At 43.2% G+C, this 20,992-nt stretch overlaps 1 protein-coding gene across 1 annotated transcript; it reads left to right on the top strand.

Annotated features, from left to right (window-relative positions):
• Window positions 1–963: 963 nt before the first annotated feature.
• On the top strand, window positions 964–17,285 carry LOC148131868 (cholinesterase-like). The gene is made up of 4 exons (XM_087954394.1): window positions 964–1,352; window positions 12,846–14,373; window positions 16,024–16,178; window positions 16,837–17,285. Exons 1-4 carry the CDS (start codon window positions 1,277–1,279, stop codon window positions 16,869–16,871), a joined length of 1,794 nt encoding a protein of 597 aa, XP_087810520.1. The 5' UTR covers window positions 964–1,276; the 3' UTR covers window positions 16,872–17,285.
• Window positions 17,286–20,992: the final 3,707 nt, after the last annotated feature.

Genomic DNA, 20,992 nt, shown 5'->3' with positions numbered 1-20,992 from the left:
TGTTGAGGGCAATCTCTTGTGGGGGAGGAAGGGAGTGAGTGCTAGCGTGTTTGAGTGAGTAAGTGTGCTTAAGTGTTAGCTAATCGTGTTGTTTATAATTGATATTTTATCTTTGTCTTTTGCAATACACTTGACTTTTTGTTTGTTCTGTTTTCCTAATATCGAGGGTTAATTTACTTTTCCTGCATGTCCTGTTGCTTAATATAAGTTTTTGTATTTTATAATGGTTTTTGTATTTTATAATAGCTCTTAAATGCGTTCTTTTCTAATGTGCCTAGAGTTCTAATTACCTTGGTTTGGTTCTTTTCTTTGAGATATTTGTTTTATAGCAATTCCTTATGGCTTTCTTGTCCTAATGTCCTTAGAGATTCAATTTCTTTAGCTTGGGATATTTTGTAGGGTAAAATTTGGGGTGCAGTTTGTGTTTTCCCAGAGGCTTCCGCTCTGGCTTTGTTTCAGTGGAGTTCAGGGGTTCTGACTTTGCTTTTGTGGCAACACTGTCTTAGTGTAGTTCCCTTCCCACAATCCCTGAATTCAGTTTGCCTGAACTGGTCTGAACCCCCTGAATACCATCCCTGGACATAAGGTAACTATGTGGAACCAGGATAAACACCTCCATTCTAAAATCAATCATTCTGTGCTTTGCTCTTATTTTAAAACTTGGCCTTCGGAGTTGGTGTGCAACTTGGACTTGGAGAGATAGAAACGAGTGAAACCCAAACATTTAGTTCCCAATTTAATATTGACACTCATTTCCAATGGAAGGAGGGACTGATTGCCTAGAAAAGGGCTCCAAAGTTATGTAGAACGTTTTATTTTAGTGCACTTTCTTCAACAATGTAGTTGTGCGTCATTAGAGGCTCATCACCATATCCTGGGATGATTCATTCTGTTGCATAGGAGATGTGCCACCCACAACTCCTTCCAACTCCTTTCCCAATCCAGACACCTGACTTCTTCCTCAAGAGTTACAGTAAACACCTGCAACTAAGCTTACAGAAAGGTTGGGAAACACTTTGGCTAAAAACACCTCTCAGCCAACTATCCTATGGGCAATTTCAAGTACCAATTCACTCCTGATGATTGTAACTAAGGAATAACCTCTTCTCCTATCCCACTTGGGCAAAAATTATTTACTAACTTGGAGGCTGGCTTTATAAAACCAGTTACACAATTGTATCAGACTAGCTGTTCGAAGAACCTCAAAGAAATGTCACTTCCTCTTGCGAAGACTATAAAACCTGCTACTACCAAAAAAATCAAAAAGTTCTAAAAGATGGATGAAGATGGATATATAAGTAAAGATCCAAGTAAGAGAGACCATCCCTTGCCAGCTATTAAAGGAAAGAAAGGTAATATCTTACAGCTACTTATTTTTCTTTATTTTATTCTGCATATTGGCCCTAAGGCCTTTTTTTAAGGAGATGTTAAGAAACCAGTGAAAGTGAATCTAGTCCCGATTTTTCCTGGGGGGGATTACATTTCTTAAATGTCATTTCTGTTTAACAGAGAACACTTTCCTTGATTATTTATATGTCTTTTGCTTTAAGCTCTTTCTGTGTATCTTGCAATTATGAGAGGGAGGGAGGGGGAGAGAGAGTTTGGTCCAGTGGTTAAGGAACCAAAAACAATGAATTCTAGTTCTGCCTTAGCCATAAAAACCAGCAAGGGGATTTTGGGCTGGTCACTTTCTCTCAGCCTAACTCACCACACAGAGTTGTTGTTGGGGGGGAAATAGGAGGAGGAGGGAGTATTACATATGTTCGTCACCTTTTTTTTTTAAGTGAAGTTTTTTTTATATAATGTTGCTTATACATATCAATGCGTTGAACAATGTGATACCTGGGTATCATACATTTTGGTACAAATAAACATAATATTATTACTCATAGTTATTACATTTCATTTTCATTGTTTCATATTGTTTAAATATATCTAATACTACCGCCATTCAATTTCCAAACCTCCCTCTTATTATTACATATATCTTGTTATGTTAATATATATATATATATATGTTGTTATTCCCCTCTCATTTCTATTCTAACTTTTATTCATGTCACCATAGTATTCAAAGACGTTTCTTTTCTGTTTTCCATCTTTCATCTGCTTTATTATTCATATTACCCTTATTTAAGTCTTCACATCTGTATATATTATAGTTTCATCCTTCATTCTTTCATTGTTCAGTGTTTTAATATATAATCCTAATACCAATCACAGTATCATTTGAAGATATGGTAAATCTATTCGTAATTCTTCCATTCATCTAATCCATGTAATTCTACTATTAATACACATGCTTGTATTTAAGTATATTCTTTCATTATTAATAAATAATAAAATGGACCTTAGAATGTTAGTTTATGAGCCACCCCCTAATGGCCTCTTTGGGAGATGAACTGTTAAACTATAGCATTGCTGCATGTCTGAATCCAGCTAAAAACACCTCTCAGCCAACTATCCTATGGGCAACTTCAAGCACCAATTCACTCCTGATGATTGTAACTAAGGAATAACCTCTTCTCCTATCCCACTTGGGCAAAAATTATTTACTAACTTGGAGGCTGGCTTTGTAAAACCAGTTACACAATTGTATCAGATTGGCAGTTTGAAGAAGCTAAAGGTAAAAATATGAGGAGGAAGGAGAATTAGATATGTTTGTTGCCTTAAAAATAATAAAGGCAGAATATTAAATAAATCTATAAATTACATCCAGAAGCTAGAGACTAAAATAGAGGGATTGGCCGCCTGGCTGGCAGGATAAACAGTTGAGCTTTTAAAAATGGCAATAAATCTCATTTCCTACCATAGGACATCCACTTCTAATCCACTTCCTGCTTAAGCAGAAGATCCTATACGATGACAGACAAATGGCTGTTCAATCTCTTCCACCAACGTCTGTTCCGCTAATTAAATTGTTCTGACAGGAAATTTCTCCTTAATTCTGGGATGGATCTCTCTTTGATAAGCTTCCATCCGTTATTTGCCCTCAGGTGCATTGGAGAATAGGTCGATCCCCTCTTCCTTGACAGCCCCTCAGATTGAATATAAGAGAATGGAGCTGGAAGGGACCTTGGAGGTCTTCTAGTCCAACCCCTGCTCAAGCAGAACCTCCTATCACTAGCCAGTGCTGTTCTTCATACGTTTTAAACTCCAGGCCTTTGATCATCTTAGTTGCTCTCACTGAACTTTTTCCAAGGTCTCAACATCTTTTTTGGAGTATGGTGACCAAAATTGGTTGCAGTATTCCAGGTGTGGTTTTATTAGGATTTTGTAAAGTGGCACTAATACTTCATGTGATCTTGATTCTATGCCTCTCTTTATACAACCCAAAGGATTGTATTAGCTTTGGAAAATGACTATCATGTCACCTAGTCCTTCTCTTTGTTGGATGAGACATACCCAATTCCTGCTACCCTTCTTCATCTGTTTTATCTTTGTTGCTCTTCTCTGCACTCATATCTAGAGTCAGAACATCTTTTTTATGTTGTGGTGTCCAAAAACTGGACCCAGTATTCCAGGTATGGTTTTTCTAATGTAGGATAAAGTGATACTAACTTTCATGTCATCTTGATGCTATCCCTTTGTTGATGCAGCCTAGGACTGTATTGGCTTTTTTGGCCGCTGCAGCACACTGCTGGCTCACACTTAAGTGGTGGTCTGGTAGGATTTCAAGATCCCACTCAGAGTTTGACACTCATCATACCAGTGAAACACTAATATTCCACTATTTTTATATTAGTGTATTACTAGTATACTAGTATACTAGTGTATTACATAGTATTGTCACTATGGTAATATCATACTAGTGGAACTCGTATGACAACTTGTCATGCTAGTGGAAGTTTTTATAGAATGAATTTCCTATATTAAGTTTCCTTCTCTCCCTGGCACAGCACTGTACAATGTGCTTGGTTTCTTGTTTTACAAAATGTGCTTCAGAGAAATCAAGTAATCCCATTCTTGCCCCATCAAATTGTCTACAGTATTGTTTTCCTCTTTCTCTATCACCTAATGATCCAATAATCTTAGACAGAAAAAAAGAAATAAAATTGGAAGAAAAAGGAATACAGATTCACATCCCTACGATCAGGGGTCTCTCAAGATAAACTTGCTTTCTTTGAGATTATAATTTCATCTATGTGGGAAGAAGAGAAATTTGCAAAAAGTTAGTTTCCTTTTCTGGTCATTTCTACTTCATAAAAATAGCAGATTGTAGGGAAGAATGCATATGAAGAACATAATTGACTTCCCCCACAGCTTGAGTTTCTAAAAGTCTAATTTGTCTTCCTCCGTGTGAGTGGAAAATGAAGTTACTGTGTCCCATGAGGGACTTTGCTGGTGCTGGCTGGAGAGAAGCGCTGAGTGGGAAATTCCAGTAGATTCGCCTCTGTTCCAATATTTGTGTGGCATCTACTTTGTGTGGGTTTGCTTTTTCCTGTAGAGCAGATGGTTCCAATGCAGTAGATGTGATTGATTGCTAAGGCTTTGTGATTGGAATGGGACTGTCTCTAATCAATGAAGTCCAAGTAAATTATATCGACAGCATTCCTCTTGTTAAGTCTGGGAGATCGGTCCCAGGTAGATTGGTCCCGGGTAGATCGGGTCGCACAGAGACGCGAGACTCAAGGTGCACATTCAGCTCTTTATTGAGTATACAGTTCAGTACAAGACCTGCGATCGCGGCAGCCCTTCATATAGGAGCTGTCCGCGGCGCGGCAGCCAATGACAGCGCTTTGAATCTCCCGTGATTGGCTAGACCAATCGCGGTAGATTCTAAGCGCGCCAATCATGGCCGTTTAGTTGACCAATCCGGTTGCGGCCTGTGAGGGCCAATCAGATTTAAGGGTTTGGAGTATGTTAATACAGAACACCCCTCCCCTCTTGGTCTCGTCCGACGGAGCGTGGTCACGTAGTCATGCAGGTAGGCGGGGCTTCGAACTTGCCTAGTTGACCTGCGCGGCTCAGTTGCTGTCTGGCCATCAACCGGTTCAGACGGGCTGTCCGTCGCTCCTGGGTCCTTGGATGGAACCGCCTGGAAGGGTGAGCTGGGCCTTCTCTGGTAGCTCCCTCCTGGTCTACCCGGGTTGGTTGAGCTGCCGCTTCTGCCGTTCCCACCTGGACTTTCCGGGCTGGTTGAGCTGGCTTGGCTGCTCCCCTCAGGTGAAGCTTCGGGTCGTTCGTCTGCTGTGGGTGTGTCATCTACCGGTGAGTGAGGGTGGCTTATTATTTCGGGGTGTGTTGACCTGGTTGGGGTTGTTCTGTTTGCCCTTTAGGATTTTCTTCTCTTCTTTGCTGGTGGTCTGAGGTCCCCCCCTTCTGGTTTCTTCGTTGTTTGTTGTCGGTGGTGTTTGCATGCTTTAGTGGCTATCCTTGACCTGAGCTGGTCGATGTGCCGCTTCCAGGTTCGTCCGTCTGTTGACTGTAGTCGGTAAGACCGGGGGCCCGTTACCTGAGTTATTTGTGCCGGTACCCAGAGTGGGTCCCCCGTGAAGTTCTTTGCGTAGACGGAGTCCCCTATGTTAAATGTCCGGTGCTTGCTAGATGAGTCGGGGGGTCTTTCGGGGTTATATGTGGGGTGTAACCTGTCTAACGGGGATCTTAGTTTTCTGCCCATGAGTAATTCTGCTGGGCTTTTGTTTGTGGTGGTGCTGGGTGTGATGTGTTGTATTAGGAGCAGTTTATTTATTTTTTCCTGTATGTCGCCGGTTTGGATTTTTTGTATGGTATTTTTCATGAATCTGACCATTAGCTCCGCACGCTCATTCGCCGCCGGGTGAGCCGGCGCGGTTAACGCGTGCCGGATACCCCGTTCTTCCAGATATTTTTCAAACTCTAGTGCGGTAAACTGCAGTCCATTATCTGACACTAGCACATCTGGCAGTCCGTGTGTGGTGAAGAGTTTGTCCAGTTTCTTGATGAAGGCCTCCGTGGTTGTTGTTTTCATGGTGCTTACCTCCAGCCAGTTGGAGTAAGCGTCGATGGTGATCAGGAACGTGTGCCCCTTGGTAGGCCTGGCGAAGTCTATGTGAATTCTGGACCAAGGGCCTCTGGGGGTTTCCCATTCCCGAATTGGGGCGGAGGGGGGGGTTCGGCCTGGTTTCCTGGCAGCTATTGCAGGTGGCTACCCAAGCCTCAATTTGCTTGTCCATTCCCGGCCACCAGGCGTAGCTCCTGGCTAGGGCTTTCATCCTGACCATGCCGGGTGCCCCTCATGTAACATTGACAATACTTCTTTTTGTAATGTCTCTGGGATTATGACCCTGTCCCCCCAAAGTATGCAACCCTTTTGTGTGAAAAGTTCGGTTTGCCGGTTTCTGAAGGGTCTGAATTGTTTGTCCCTGTTGCCTTCCGGCCACCCTTTCTCTACCCAGCCCAAGACTCGCGCCAGCCACTTGTCTTTATTAGTCTCTCTGGCAATGTCTGATGCGGTCAGGGGTGGGTTGGGTAGAGTCTCGATGTGTAGGGTCATCGCGGTGGGTGCTGGGTCATCATCCAGGTCTGGCAGGGGGGAGCGGTTCAGTGCGTCTGCGTGCGCGATGTTTTTGCAGGGTTGGTGTGTCAGCTGGTAGCTGTAGGCGGCAAGGAACTCGGACCACCTTGTCATCCTGGGAGATAGGATGTTCGGAGTGGCCTTGTTCCCTGCCAGGATCCCTAGCAATGGTTTGTGGTCTGTAATAATGGAGAAGGTCCTACCATAGAGGTACTCGCGGAATTTTTTCACGCCGGCGATGATTGCTAGGGCCTTCTTATCCAGCTGACCGTAGTTTCTTTCTGGGTTGGAGAGTGTTCGTGAGAAGAAGGCGATGGGTGCCTCTTTTCCGTCTGGCAATGTGTGGCTGAGGATGGCGCTGACGCCGAAGGGTGATGCGTCGCACGTCACAGTTAGCGGCAGGGTCTCACTGTATTGGATAAGAACTGCATCTGATGTTAGTAGGTCCTTGGTCCGTTTGAATGCGTTTTCCTCCCGCTTCCCCCAGGTCCAGGTGGCTGTTTTGTCCAACAGCCTATGCAAGGGTTCCGCCGCGATTGCCTTTTGGGGTAGGAAAACATTTTAAAAATTAATGAGCCCAAGGAAAGCCTGCAGCTCTGTCTTATTCCTTGGGGTGGGGGCTTCCTTGATGGCTCTGAGTTTTTTTTCCAGTCGGGTGGATTCCGTGTTTGTCTAGGAGGTAACCCAGGAATTCGACTCTCTCGGTGCACAGCTGACATTTTTCTCTTTTAATCTTAAGCCCCGAGTCTTTGAATTTCTGTAGTACTTCCCTTAGGCGGGCTTCCAATTCTTTTTTATTTGTGGCCGCCACCAAGACGTCATCAAAGTAGGGCACCACCCCTTTTATCCCTTGGAGCAGTCTTTCCATTAGGCTTTGGAAGACTCCCAGGGCCACGCTGACTCCGAAATGGAGCCGGTTGCATCGGAACGCCCCTCGATGCGTAACGATCGTTTGTGCCTCGGCAGTGGTGGCATCGACCGGCAGTTGTTGATAGGCTTGAGCCAGGTTGAGCTTTGCGAAGACCCGGCCTCCCCCCAGTGAGTGTAGGAGGTGTTGCACTACTGGGACGGGGTAGGCACTAGGTTGTAGCGCGTGGTTGAGGGTGGCCTTATAGTCACCGCAAATTCTTTTTTTTTTTTTAATAAAAGTTTTTATTGATTTTAACGACAAACAAAAACACAAAAAACATAAAACATAACATAAAAAACATCATTCTTCATATATTTACAGACAGTGTATCGGTTGGTTTACCACTCCTTTTTGTGCATCCATTTCATAGTCATCATAATAATTATGTTACATAATAACTCATATTATCGATCAACAATTATATATCCTAATATCATCATTTGACTATAATTTTACTAATTCATACTTAAGTGAGATAACTGTAATTTAGTTACTTTATTTTATAACAAATCATGAAATCATACCAAGTCTATCTTAATAAAATATTCTAAGTGTTATCAAGACCAGGAAAAAATGTATATTCGTTATTTCCTAAATTTCTAACTATTCTATTATTATATTGTATTATCTAACCATTGATAAAAAAGATCCCAAACTTCATAAAATTGTTTATCTTCTTGTTCTCTAATTTCAAATGTCAATCTACTCATTTCAGCACATTCCAATATTTTCTTAATAATTTCTTCCTCTAATGGTATTTTCTCACTCTTCCAATTTTTAGCAAATACAATCCTAGCCGCTGTTAATACATTTACAATCAAATACTTTAAGTTTTTATTATATGTATCAGATAAGATTCCCAATAAAAAAATCTCTGGCTTCAAATCTATATGTTTCTTTGTCATTTTTTCCAACCATATGCGAATTCTAGTCCAGTATTTCCTGGCCTCCTCACAAGTCCACCACATATGGTAATATGAACCAGGAATCTGATGACATTTCCAGCACTTTTCAGATTTGTTCTTGAACATTCTTGCTATTCTTGTCGGGGAAATGCCACCTGTAAAACATCTTATACAAATTTTCTTTATATGCTGTTGACATTGTCATTTTATAATTTTGAGACCACAACTTTTGCCATTTCTCTAAGTCAATCCCATATCCAAAATTCTTCCCCCAAGCAATCATTGTTTCTTTAACTTGTTCTTCCTCCAATTTAATTTCCAACAAATAATTATATAATTTTTAATCACTTTTTCATCAGTACCTGTCAAAATCCTATCTAAATCAGTAATTTTGTCATAAAATCCTTCCATTTTGGAATCTTTAAGATACCTTGAATGTATTTAGCATATGAAAACCAATTCATCTTTATACTTTGTTCTTCTAAATTTTGCATCGTTTTAAGTTCACCCTTTTCATCTAGTAATTCCCCATATCTAACTGTTTGTTCCTTCTTATAAATTATAGGATAAGAAAAGGCTTCAATAGTTGATAACCAAACTGGAATTTTCAAATAACATTGTTTCTTAATTTTCTCCCAATTCAACCATAACGATTCCCGTATATAATGCCTTCTAAAATAACCCTGTGATTTAGTTCCTTATACCATAGAAAAGCATGCCAACCCAATAGTAAATCATGTCCTTCTAATGCCAACAATCTAGTCTTTCTTAACGTTATCCATTCTTTAGCCCACATTAAATTTGCAGCTTGATAATACAACTCCCAATTAGGAAGACCAAATCCTCCTCTAATTCTAGCATCCTGTAAAAGTTTTAATTTTATTCTCACTTTCTTACCTTGCCATATATACTTCAACACTATTTTATTTAATTCTTCAAAATAGTCTTTACCTAACCTAATTGGTATTGTTTGAAACAAATATAACATTCTAGGTAAAATATTCATCTTAATTGTTGAAATTCTACCTATCAGTGACAATTGTAAGTTTTCCCATTTTTTCAGATCAGATGCTATCTGCTGCTTAAGTTTAATATAGTTATTCTCTTTCAGTGTAGTACATCTTGACGTCAAATATATCCCCAAATATTTAACTTTATTCGTAACTTGAATTTTCAATAGGTCTGTCAGCTCTTCTCTTTGTCTTAATAACATGTTCTTTGTCAAAATCTTTGTCACCGCAAATTCTTATGGATCCATCTGGCTTGATGGTGGTGACTATGGGTGTCTCCCACTTGGCATGGTCAATGGGCTCTAGCACCCCTTGTGCGATGAGCTTATCTAGCTGCTCATCGATCTTCGGCTTGAGTGCGAATGGCACTCGCCGCAGTTTAAGGCGGATTGGGGCGATGGTGGGGTCTAGGTTGAAGGAGATTGGGGTCCCCCGATACTTGCCTAGAGTGTCGTCGAAGACCTCCTGGAAGTCCCTCACGAGCGCCGTCTCCCAGTCTGGCTCGTCAACGTGGTGGATGCCCGTCACTCTGATGCCTAGAGGTGTAAACCATTGCAGCCCCAACAGGCTTGGGCGGTCCCGGTCCACAATGGTGAGCGGCAGCACCTCGGTATGCCCCTTGAAGGTTTCCTTGAAGTGTCCCGTTCCGGCTACAGGGATCCGGTTTCCCTGGTAGTCTTTGAGGATCAGCTTTTGGCTTTGTAGCTCGCGGCGGCGGATGGTAGGCACCAGGCGTTTGATTGTGCGCCAGGAAACCATGGAGTGGTAGGACCCGGAATCCACCTCCATCACACATGGTTGATCCTCGATGCCTACCTCCACATGTACCTTCCGGGCATCTAGGGAGGAGAAATGGCCGATGACGACCATCTGGTGTGTTTTCTCTCTGCGTCGCGCCTCGCCGAGCCGCTTGCTTTGGCCTTCTTTGCTCCATCGGCTTTCGGTGGGGCGATCTCGGGTCCTTGGGGGTGTGCTGTCATGTCGCCGGGGGCTGTCGTCTCGTCGGCGGGGGCTGTAGTTCCGCTTATTCCGGCATACCTTTGCGATGTGGCCTCACTTGTCGCAATGCCGGCAGATGGCCTCGAGGAACCGGTATTCTGAGCGGGGGTGGTCGCCGCCACAGCCGGCACATTGGAACCCCGACTTATGTCCTCGTCGCTCCCGCCGGTCCCGCTCTGCCTGGAGTCAGTGGATCTCTTCTTCCTCGTCCTCAGTGTCGGGCAGGGAGTCAACGTCGCTGTGGTGGGTGGTGGTGGTCTGTCAGTGGCTTGCCTCTGGGTACTTTTCCAGGACCGGGGCGTCGCGATGGTTGTCGGCCGGTCTGCTGCGCCCGCCAGCCGCATCCGAGCCACCGATTTCTTGGTCGCCTCGGCTGCAGATGCTTTGGCGAGGGCCTCGGTGAGGAGATGTCGCCCTCGCCATTAGCCGACTCTGTAGGACGGGGTCCTTGAGTCCGAGGATGACACGGTCCCGTAGAGCTTCGTCTAGGTCAGTGAACCCGCACATGCCCCCGAGGTCCCCTCAGTTCCACCACAAAATCGCTGATGCACTCACCCTCTCGTTGGTCTCGCCGATAGAAGTCGTGTCGTCGGATGAGGGTGGGCACGGTGGGGGCATAGTGGCTTCGCAGCAACGGCTCGAGATCGGCCCAGTCCATTTCCTTGACATCGTCGGGCTTGGCAAGGGCCTTCGCCATCTTGAACACTGCGGGCCCGCAGTGTGTCAGGAACACGGCCCTTTTTTTCTGCCCGTTGGCATCTTTCAGATTGCTGCTTTCTAGATACATTAGGAATCGATCTATATAGGATTCCCAATCCTCAGCAGCCGGGTTGAAGGGTGCGGGTGGCGCGGTGCTGCTGGCCATTTCGTCGGTCGTCTAGTTCCGCTCTGCCACGTGCTTGGTGGTCTCCCATCTCACAGTCCCACCTTCGTCACCAGTGTTAAGTCTGGGAGATCGGTCCCGGGTAGATCAGTCCCGGGTAGATCGGGTCGCACAGAGACGCGAGACTCAAGGTGCACATTCAGCTCTTTGTTGAGTATACAGTTCAGTACAAGACCTGCGATCACGGCATGAGCGCGGCGGCCAATGACAGCGCTTTGAATCTCCCACGATCGGCTAGACCAATCACGGTAGATTCTAAGCACGCCAATCATGGCCGTTTAGTCGACCAATCTGGCTGCGGCCTGTGAGGGCCAATCAGATTTAAGGGTTTGGAGTATGTTAATACAGAACACCTCTGGTCCACTAATTTTGTCTCTTTGTCAAAGAATAAAATAAGATTAGTCTGGCATGACCTGTTTTTGACAAACCCATGTTGGCTTTGTAATGTTAGGTCTTCTTCAGGAAACCTAGAGAAATGCTTATGTTAGGCAGCCTAGAGTGCCTGCTGAGGAAAGCATGTGTGGATGGGAAAATACAAAGGTTAGATCAGAGTTCCCCAACCTTTTCGGTTGTGGATTGCTGGGTGTGTGTGTAGAGGGGAACAATCCGTGTGTGTGGCAGGCACACGTGCATGCAGCTCATGTGAGTGGGGATGCGTGCATGCTCACACACTCATCTGCCACCTCCGCAGCCTGGTTCCGAAAGGCTAAAGGCCTGGTAGTGGGCCACAGCCCAGAGGTTGGGCACCCCTCAGTTAGGGGAATGTAGCTGTTCTAAAAAATGTTTCTGAGGCTAGTCTTTGTGTGAAAGAAAATAGGAAATCCCATAGTGATTAGAAAACCTGAGTTACTGGTTCAGAGTCAGACATTAAAGGTGTGCTCTTTTATCTTTTCAGTTGTACCTCGCTTTTTATAACATTATTTCTCAACCTTGGCAACTTTAAGATGTGTGAACTTTAACTCCCAAAATTCTGGGACTTGGAGTCCACACATTTTAAAGTTGCTAAGATTGAGAAACACTGATTTATAGCCTTTTATAGATTAGCTCTCTCCATTTTTTTCTGATGCTTTACAATTTTGCTTAGTTTGCCATTCTTAACATAACTGGTTTTTCTAAGGAATTTTATTGCACAGCACACCCAAAAGAGGGCACGCTTACCTTCATAATCCTAAATTTCAGTGACTCTTCTGGCTTGACATGATCGGTGGGTTTAAAACAAGATCGGAGCGGTAAAAATGTTGATTTGGGGTAATTTTACATTGTTATTTATTTCAGCTATATCTTAAACCATAATTTACAAGATAGGGATTTGTACACCAAGTTCCAGAATAGGATTCTGGAATAAGTTAGAAAGTTAGAACGCAAATAATATATACCAACACTGTATTGGGAACCCTGGAGAAGATCTACTAGCAATTCTGTGTAAAACTCTCCATTCGCTGAACAAGGGGCTCTTTAATCAAGAGTTCTAGAAGGTTGGAGATACATCATGGAGAAGCGCAAAGTTGACTAAGTCATTACCTGCTCACCATTGGTGTCCTCAGGAAAAAAAGGAGCACCACCATCACAATAATCATGAATCGGCATAAGGTAGGCTTATACAGTATTGGAATAATCTTATATTGGTTGTCATTTTTTCCAGGTCCACTGACTCGTCCTTCTGTTGCAATGCCTTGTCTGCTATGCCCGTCTCTCTTGTGCTGCCTCCTCCTCGTCCTCCTCCCCTTTCCACTAGCCTCCAGTTGTGCTTCTAATGGAGACACAGTGGTCATAACCAGCAGTGGCCCTATTAAGGGCAAGCAGTTCCTGTCTGGCCTTGGATCTGTGACAGCCTATCTAGGCATTCCTTATGCTGAGCCTCCCCTGGGGAAGTTGCGTTTCCAGAAACCTCTTCCACATCAGCCATGGAAGCAACCATTGGAAGCCACCAGTTTTGGCAATTCCTGTCCTCAATTTATTTCCCAGGATGTCCCTGAAGCAGAGATATGGTCTCCTAAAACACCACTGTCAGAAGACTGCCTTTCACTCAACATCTGGGTGCCACACCCACAACCTTCTGCCCCAGTGCCTGTTTTGGTCTGGATACATGGAGGAGGATATTTCATGGGCACGTCTTCTGTGGCCGTGTTCAATGGGGCATCCTTAGCTGCCACTGAGAATGTCATTGTGGTCACCATCAATTATCGCTTGGGAGCCTTAGGCTTCCTTTACTTTCCACCAGCTGCCCCAGGGAACCTAGGCTTATTGGACCAACAGCTGGCCCTGAAGTGGGTAAAAGAGAATGCAGCTGCCTTTGGGGGAGATCCTTCTCGGGTGACCATTTTTGGCCACAGTGCTGGAGGAGCTTCTGTGAATTTCCATCTTCTCGCGCCAAAAAGCCAGGACCTTTTTGCCCAAGCGGTGATACAGAGTGGAACAGCCAATGCCTACTGGGCTTGGAGGTCTCCTGAGGAAATCAAACGGTTAGCGCTGGAATTTGTTCATCTGCTAGGTTGCTCTGAGGACAATAAGATCAGCATAGGGCACTGTCTGCAAACAAAAAATGTTTCTGAATTTATTCAGCATGAAATAGCTATGTCCTTGAAAGGTGGGCCCCTTGTGAATTTTCCTTTCAGGCCAACCACAGATGAGGACTTTTTATTTGGGGAACCAGAAAAGCTCATGGAGGAGGGGCAAATTCAAGTCAAGCCTGTCCTCATAGGTGAAACCTCTGATGAAGCAGCCACATTTGTCCACTATGTTTTCTCTAACGTCACCCACAATCTCATCAATCAGGAGCAGCTTCTGAAAGGGATACAGCTGTTGGTGCCAAATGCAACTGAAGATGTGGTTCAGAGTATAGCACTGAGGTACAGTGAAGGAAATCACGGTCCAGCAAAATACCGCTCTGCTATGTCCCACTTCTATACAGATCGGATATTTACATGTCCATTCATTGAAGCTGCAGGAAATATCAGGAAAACGGGGAGTCCTGTATATGCGTATTTATTCGCACATCGCCCTTCATGGTCAATTTGGCCTGAATGGATTGGGGCATCCCACGGTGCTGAGGTTCCTTATGTTTTTGGGACCCTTGAATCAGTGATGCCTGTCAATCAAACATACACAGAGGCTGAAGCCAGACTGAGCCGTAAGGTGATGCACTACTGGGCAGAATTTGCCAGAACTGGGTAAGTGGTTCACTTTATTTTTATCAATTTGTATTTTAAATCCAAAGAAAGCCCCCCCACACACATTCAACAAACGTATTTAATATCTAAAGTAATGCAGCCATAAAGTAATGCACTCTATTTCTTTGCCTATGTTTACAGGTTGTGCTAATACATGTAGCTCATGATTTACAACCACAGTTGGGACTAGAATTTCTGTTGCTAAGCAACATGGTTGTTAAGTGAGTCATGCCCAATTTCAAAACCTTTCTTACAGCAGTTATTAAGCAAATCACTGCAATTCTTAAGTACAATATATGATTATGTGAATCCAGCTTCCTCCACTGATTTTGCTTGTTGAAAGTCATCTGGGAAAGTTGCAAATGGTGATCATGTGACCCCGGGACACTGCAGCCATTGTAAATATATGCCAGTTGCCAAGCAGCCAGATTTTGGTCACGTGGCCGTGAGGATGCTGCAATAGTTGTAAGTGTGAGAACCAGTTGTAAGTCACTCTTTTCAATGCAGTCATTCAATGAATGGCTTTAAGTCAAGGACTACCTGTACTGATTTTAAGGATGCTGAATTATGTCAGTTATAGGCGATCATTCCTTTTTGATTTCAGTGGTATGTTATTTCTACAAGTGAAATAAAGGAGGCAAAAGGGAAGTAAGGAACAGGACATTATTACTGTACCGTTAAGAGAACAAGCAAAGGCTTGCAAGGGAGTCAAGTAATGAAGGGGAAACTGACAAGATGCAGGGTGCCCAGGAGTGTGAGGAATGGGGGAGTGGATTGGGACTGGCAGGAGTTGACCAGGCTTTGGGTCAGCAAGGAACAGACACAAGAGATTTTATCTAGTCAAACCCCACCCTTCTTTCAATTTCCCAAAGAAGAATTACACAGCTACTTCAGAATAACAGAGGTGGAAGGAATCCTGGAGCTCTTTTGTCCATCCCCTGCTGAAGCAGGAGATGGCGAACCTATGGCACGTGCGCCACAGGTGGCACGCAGAGCCATTTTTGCCATCACACGAGCTGCAGGCAAACTTACCTCACTGCGTATGTGTGCACCTCACAGCTGATGTTCAGCCAGTTTGAGGCCTTTTTCGGCCTCCCAAAGGCTTGAGGAAGGCTTCTGCAGGCTTCAGAAGGCCAAAAACTAGACCCGTTTTATCACTTCCTATTTTTCTGAAAATACTAAAGTGGTGAAACGGGGCTAGATTTCGGCCTACAAAGCTTGTAGAAGCCTGCAGAAACCTTCTTCAAGCCGTTGAGAGGCTGAAAAAGGCCTCAAACTGGCCGAAAATCAGCTGTGAGGCACAGTGCAGGTAAGGGGGCAGCAGGGATGGGTGGGTGGGGATTGCGTACGCATACGTAGGGGGCATGGCGGGGCGCACATTGCCTTTTGGGTGCTGGCACGCGAGCGTGAGCATGCATGCGCACGCACAATTTTTGGCACAGGAGCCCAAAAAGTTTAGCCACCACTTCCCTATACCATATACTTCAGACAAGTGACTTCTTGAAAGCCTCCAGTGATGGAGCACCCATAACCTCTGAAAACAAGCTGTCCACTGATCACTTGTTCTCACTATCAGGAAATCCCCCCTTAATTCCAGATTAGATCTCTGCTTGATAAACCTTCCATCAATGTCCTTTCCTTCCTCCACAGGAATCCTTCCGGGTCAGCAGCCACCAAGGATAAATGGCCTCTCTATGATCCTACAGAGCGCAATTTCTTCCTTCTTAATACTGGGCCATTCCAGGAAAGGGCGAAAGAGCATTGCAGTTTTTTAAAGAGCCTTTTTTCAAAGGCTGAAGAGCCACGTAAGTTCATCTATTAGTTCTGCCTTTGAAAGGGAGTAATGGTTGATGAAAAAGCTGCTTTTAAAAATCATTTATATATCAAATATAGAGATCGCCCATCTCATTCATAGCGCAATTTCTAAAAATTGATGTTATTGCCTGTGTTTGCTGAAACATACGCATTTGATTTTGCACTGGGCAATTTTGTAATGCTAGCGATACATTTTGTAGAGCAAGCATATTTCAAAGACACCACAAGAATTAGGTCTCTAGTAATGTCCTCTAAGTAAGCCTTAGTTACTCACATAAAGATAACAACAACAATAAGAAATCCCAAAACACCTGGATCACCCCTTGACCACCATCGGCATTGACAAAATCCCTCTCAGTCAATTGCAAAAGGCAGCTTTACTTGGAATAGCTTACATCCTGCAATGATAACTTTAACACCCTCAAAAAATATCTGCCCATCCTGGCTTTTGAGAAGGACTGAGTTGGTGGATCTCCAATCTAAACATTTGGCTGATCATGTGATGAACAATAATGTTTTGATATCTATTTCATAAATATATATTATGTCATGAATCATGGAATCGTCAGAATCCTATTTCTAGATTCAGATTCTTCAGTGATAAGATGTACACCTTATCTTGATATTTCATTTTTCTTTGTTCTGCAGAAAAGTCCGAAGGTGATCCTGTTTCATCAGACTAGGAAGAAGACAGGAGGTGTCCCTAACAGTGATACTGTCATTCAATAGGGAGAAGTGGGAGCCCTTGAATTTGATTCATTACTATTGCCTGCGACAACTGTTATTTTATTACTTGTATCCTGTCACCGAAGTGCCTTGAGATTTTCTCACCTCTTGGGAAATGTTTAGGGTGGGGGCAGGTGGGTTGTTTCACTTTGAAAGCCAGCAGAGATGGCCATGGGAATGTATGCTTATCTGTTTCTCAGACCGGCCGGTACAATGACATCTTCACACCTGTGGATTGGCTGAAATCCGCATTTGGCTAAAGGGAGGGGGTTTTACTGCTTTCATTCTACTTGTTTTGCCTAAGGGTATTCAGACTCTGCTTCAAATGTATTGCTATCACTTCTGCTTAATAAAGGGTTCCTTTAGAAATACTTTGGTTCAAGAGTCTTCACTTTCTTAAGTTAGGAGGAGAGGCAATCCTTACAGGAGGTAGGAATCCAGTGCTTGGTTTATTTATTTATTTATTTATTTATTCATTTATTTATTTATTTGATTTGCCAATTGTTTACAAGATAATAAGTATAAGTGTATACATAGTTGTGAATACATGAAATGGGTACATATAAGAAAAATAAAAGAAGAATAAGAAACAATAGGACAGGGACGGTAGGCACGTTGGTGCGCTTATGCACGCCCCTTACAGACCTCTTAGGAAAGGGGTGAGGTCAATAGTAGACAGTCTAAGGTTAAAGTTTTTGGGGTTTGGGGAAGAAACTACAGAGTCGGGTAGAGTATTCCAGACATTGACCACTCTATTGCTGAAGTCGTATTTCCTGCAATCAAGTTTGGTGCGGTTAACTTTGAGTTTGTATCTATTGTGTGCTCGTGTTGTTATGGTTGAAGCTGAAGTATTCATTGACAGGTAGGAGATTGCAATGTATGATTTTATATACCATGCTTAAATCAGACCGAAGACGGCGTAATTCAAGGTTTTCTAGTTCTAGAATTTCAAGTCTGGTGGCATAAGGTATTCTACAACGAGTAGAGGAGTGGAGAACTCTTCTTGTGAAATATTTCTGGACTTTCTCAATTGTGCTAATATCAGATACGTAATGTGGGTTCCAGACTGATGAACTGTATTCGAGTATTGGTCTAGCAAATGTTTTGTATGCTCTGGTTAGTAGTGTGATATTACCAGAGAAAAAGCTACGTAGGATTAGGTTAACAACTCTTAATGCCTTTTTGGCTATGTAGTTGCAGTGGGCTCTAGCACTTAGATCATTAGAGGTGAGTATTCCAAGGTCCTTTACAGAGCTTGGGTCATCAACAAGATCTTGACTATTCAGCTTGTATTTTATTTTCTGATTTTTTTTGCCAATATGTAAGACAGAGCATTTATTTGTTGAGATTTGAAGTTGCCATTTGTTTGACCATTCTGATACATAGTCAAGATCTTTTTGTAGGGTAACAGTATTGTCTGTGGTATTGAACAGCTTTACATCATCAGCGAAAAGAACGCAATTGCTTTTAATATGATCACAGAGGTCATTTATGTAGAGTATGAAGAGAGTTGGTCCTAGAACACTGCCTTGGGGGACACCACTATTGACAGGTACAGAATTTGATAGGACGCTCCCAGTTTTGACCATTTGTTGTCTGTTTGCCAGGAATGCTTCTATCCAGTTATTCAGTTGTCCAGAGATACCATAGGATTTTATTTTTAGGAGTAATTTGTCGTGTACCACTGACTCAAAGGCATTACAGAAGTCTGTGTAGATTGCGTCTATTGCTTTGCCCTGGTCGAGTTGTGTCGTCCATATGTTTTTGCAGTGTAAGAGTTGCAGATTACAGGATAGTTTTTTTCTGAAACCAAATTGTTTATTGGAGAGTAGGTTGTTTGTCTCTAAGTGGAGGATGATGGATTGGTTAATAATTGATTCCATGACTTTACAGGTGACGCAGCATAAGGAGATTGGTCTGTAATTTTCAACTAGGCTTGGGTCTCCCTTTTTGAAGATGGGGATGACTGTGGCTTGTGACCATAGGTTAGGCAAGGAGCTGGTCCTGAAAGATTTTTCAAAGATTATGCTTAGAGGTTTGGCTATGGCAGTGGATAGCTTTTTTAAGAAGTAGGCACATATTCCATCCGGTCCAATAGATAGAGATGGTTTTAGATTGCGTAGTGCTTTTTCAACATTGTCTTCTGTAAAATCAATATGTATTAGATCATTGTTGTTATCTGTGGTACGGCTAGGAAATACTGGGCATGATCCGTTGCTGTTTACAAATACTGAGCCGAAGAATGTGTTAAAGAGGTTGGCTTTAATGGTGTCGTCGTTGCAGTCTTTACCATCAGGTCCTATCAAGGGTGGGATGGACCTTGAGTCTTTTAGTTTGTTATAGTAATGGCCATCGGGTGGGATCAAGTTGTATGATTTCCGAAGGGGGCTAGACTTCTTTCTAAATAGCAATTTCACATCGGCATTCCAAACCATTTTTAAGTAGCACTTTTGTGGCTCAGCTTTGCTGTGTGGAGTGGAAGCTCTGCAAGCTGATGCCAATGGCCTTTGTGAAAGAGGAACCTGGAGGAACCTCTAGATCTCAGCATAAACAAATACCGATCTTGGGCATAGGGTAGGAATGAATGAGCCACGAAGAGTAACTTACACAGAAGATTGTGCATTGCTGAGAAAGAGAAAGCATGAGAATGAAACTCAGCCTGTGGGGAAAATCAGTTTTTTAACCTTGGCAACTTTAGATGTGTGGACTTCAACTCCCAGAATTCCCTGTACATTGGTTGGTAAATTCTGGGAATTGACATCCTTAAAATTGCCAAGAGAAGCACATGGTTAGACCGAGATAGAACAATATTTGTACTGGGGATTGACATGAAGGTCCAGGTCTGTAGGCTGTGTTATGTAACGTTACGTTACGTTACATTGTTGTGCTGTGTGCTATGCTGTTATTAGTCTGCAGACTATACTTCACTCCACTCCAGTCCACACCACACACACCACACAACATTCGTACCTCACCACACCACACACATACCACACACACCTCACACCACACACCACACACACCACATTCCCACCTCACCATACCATACACCACATCTACACCTCACCACACCATCCACATCATGACACCACACCTGAAGTACACCTCACCACACACCACACACTCATCTCACCCCACCCAACACCCTTCCCCACCCCACACCCCACTCTACACCACACACACAGACACACACACACACACCACACCATAACACACCATACAATACTATACTGAATTAATCTGTAGACTCTACTGAATTAGGAGCCATGGTGGCGCAGTGGTTAGAGTGCAGTACTGCAGGCTATTTCTGCTGACTGCCAGCCACCTGCAATTTGGCAGTTCAAATCTCACCAGGCTCATGGTTGACTCAGCCTTCCATCCATCCTTCGGTAAAATGAGGACCCAGATTGTTGGGAGCATTAGGCTGACTGTAAATTGCTTAGAGATTACTGTAAATCACTGTGAAGCAGTATATAAATCTAAGTGCTATTGCTATCAGAGGTAAATATCCTTAACCCTACCTTGTTCCTACCTGGTATCCTTTCAAGTTAATCTCTTTGGAGGGGATTAAGTCAAGAAAGGCTCCATTAATATAATAAAGTAATAATTATTAATACAGTAATTGCAGAAAGAAAGTGTAGTTCATAGTTCACAGTGCTATTGGGATAAATATTTGGTCATTTTTGTCCATGTCTCCTCAAAATTTGGTATTAATTTCTAATGAAAATCTGCTTTTAAAAAAACATTACAGTTTTCACTACACTCTTGACGCCTTATTTAGTTTTTATTTATAATTGTTATTTGTACTATCACCAGTGGATTCCCATCTTCTAGTGAAAAGTGCAGTGTATAGTTTTTTTATTGTGCCTGATTAGAGTATTTGTTGTTTGATGCTATATTGAATAAACCATCATTGTCCTAAAGAGGAGCTGGAGTTTGGATTCATTTAAAGACAAATCTTCAATACTCAAGGACTGGCTGAGAATATGTTAGTATTTCCTTGGCACTTAGGTCCTGAGTTTTTAAAAAAGAAGCTGGAGGTATTAAATCCATTGGGCTTTTCAGATGACCATCATGA

The sequence above is a fragment of the Notechis scutatus genome, chromosome 2 (genome assembly GCF_049901735.1).
Source record: "Notechis scutatus isolate UNSWTSFEM ecotype Mainland chromosome 2, rNotScu1.2, whole genome shotgun sequence".
Classification (NCBI taxonomy): Eukaryota; Metazoa; Chordata; class Lepidosauria; order Squamata; family Elapidae; genus Notechis; species Notechis scutatus.
The sequence above is the reverse complement of the archived record's forward strand: the minus strand, read 5'-3'. Positions and strand labels throughout refer to the sequence as shown.

Coding starts and splice junctions, on each gene's coding strand:
- LOC148131868 (XM_087954394.1), top strand. CDS start 1,277: ATGGATGAAGATGGATATATAAGTAAAGATCCAAGTAAGAGAGACCAT. Junction 14,374..16,023: donor GCAGAATTTGCCAGAACTGG/GTAAGTGGTTCA, acceptor CTTCCTCCACAG/GAATCCTTCCGGGTCAGCAG. Junction 16,179..16,836: donor TTCAAAGGCTGAAGAGCCAC/GTAAGTTCATCT, acceptor TTTGTTCTGCAG/AAAAGTCCGAAGGTGATCCT.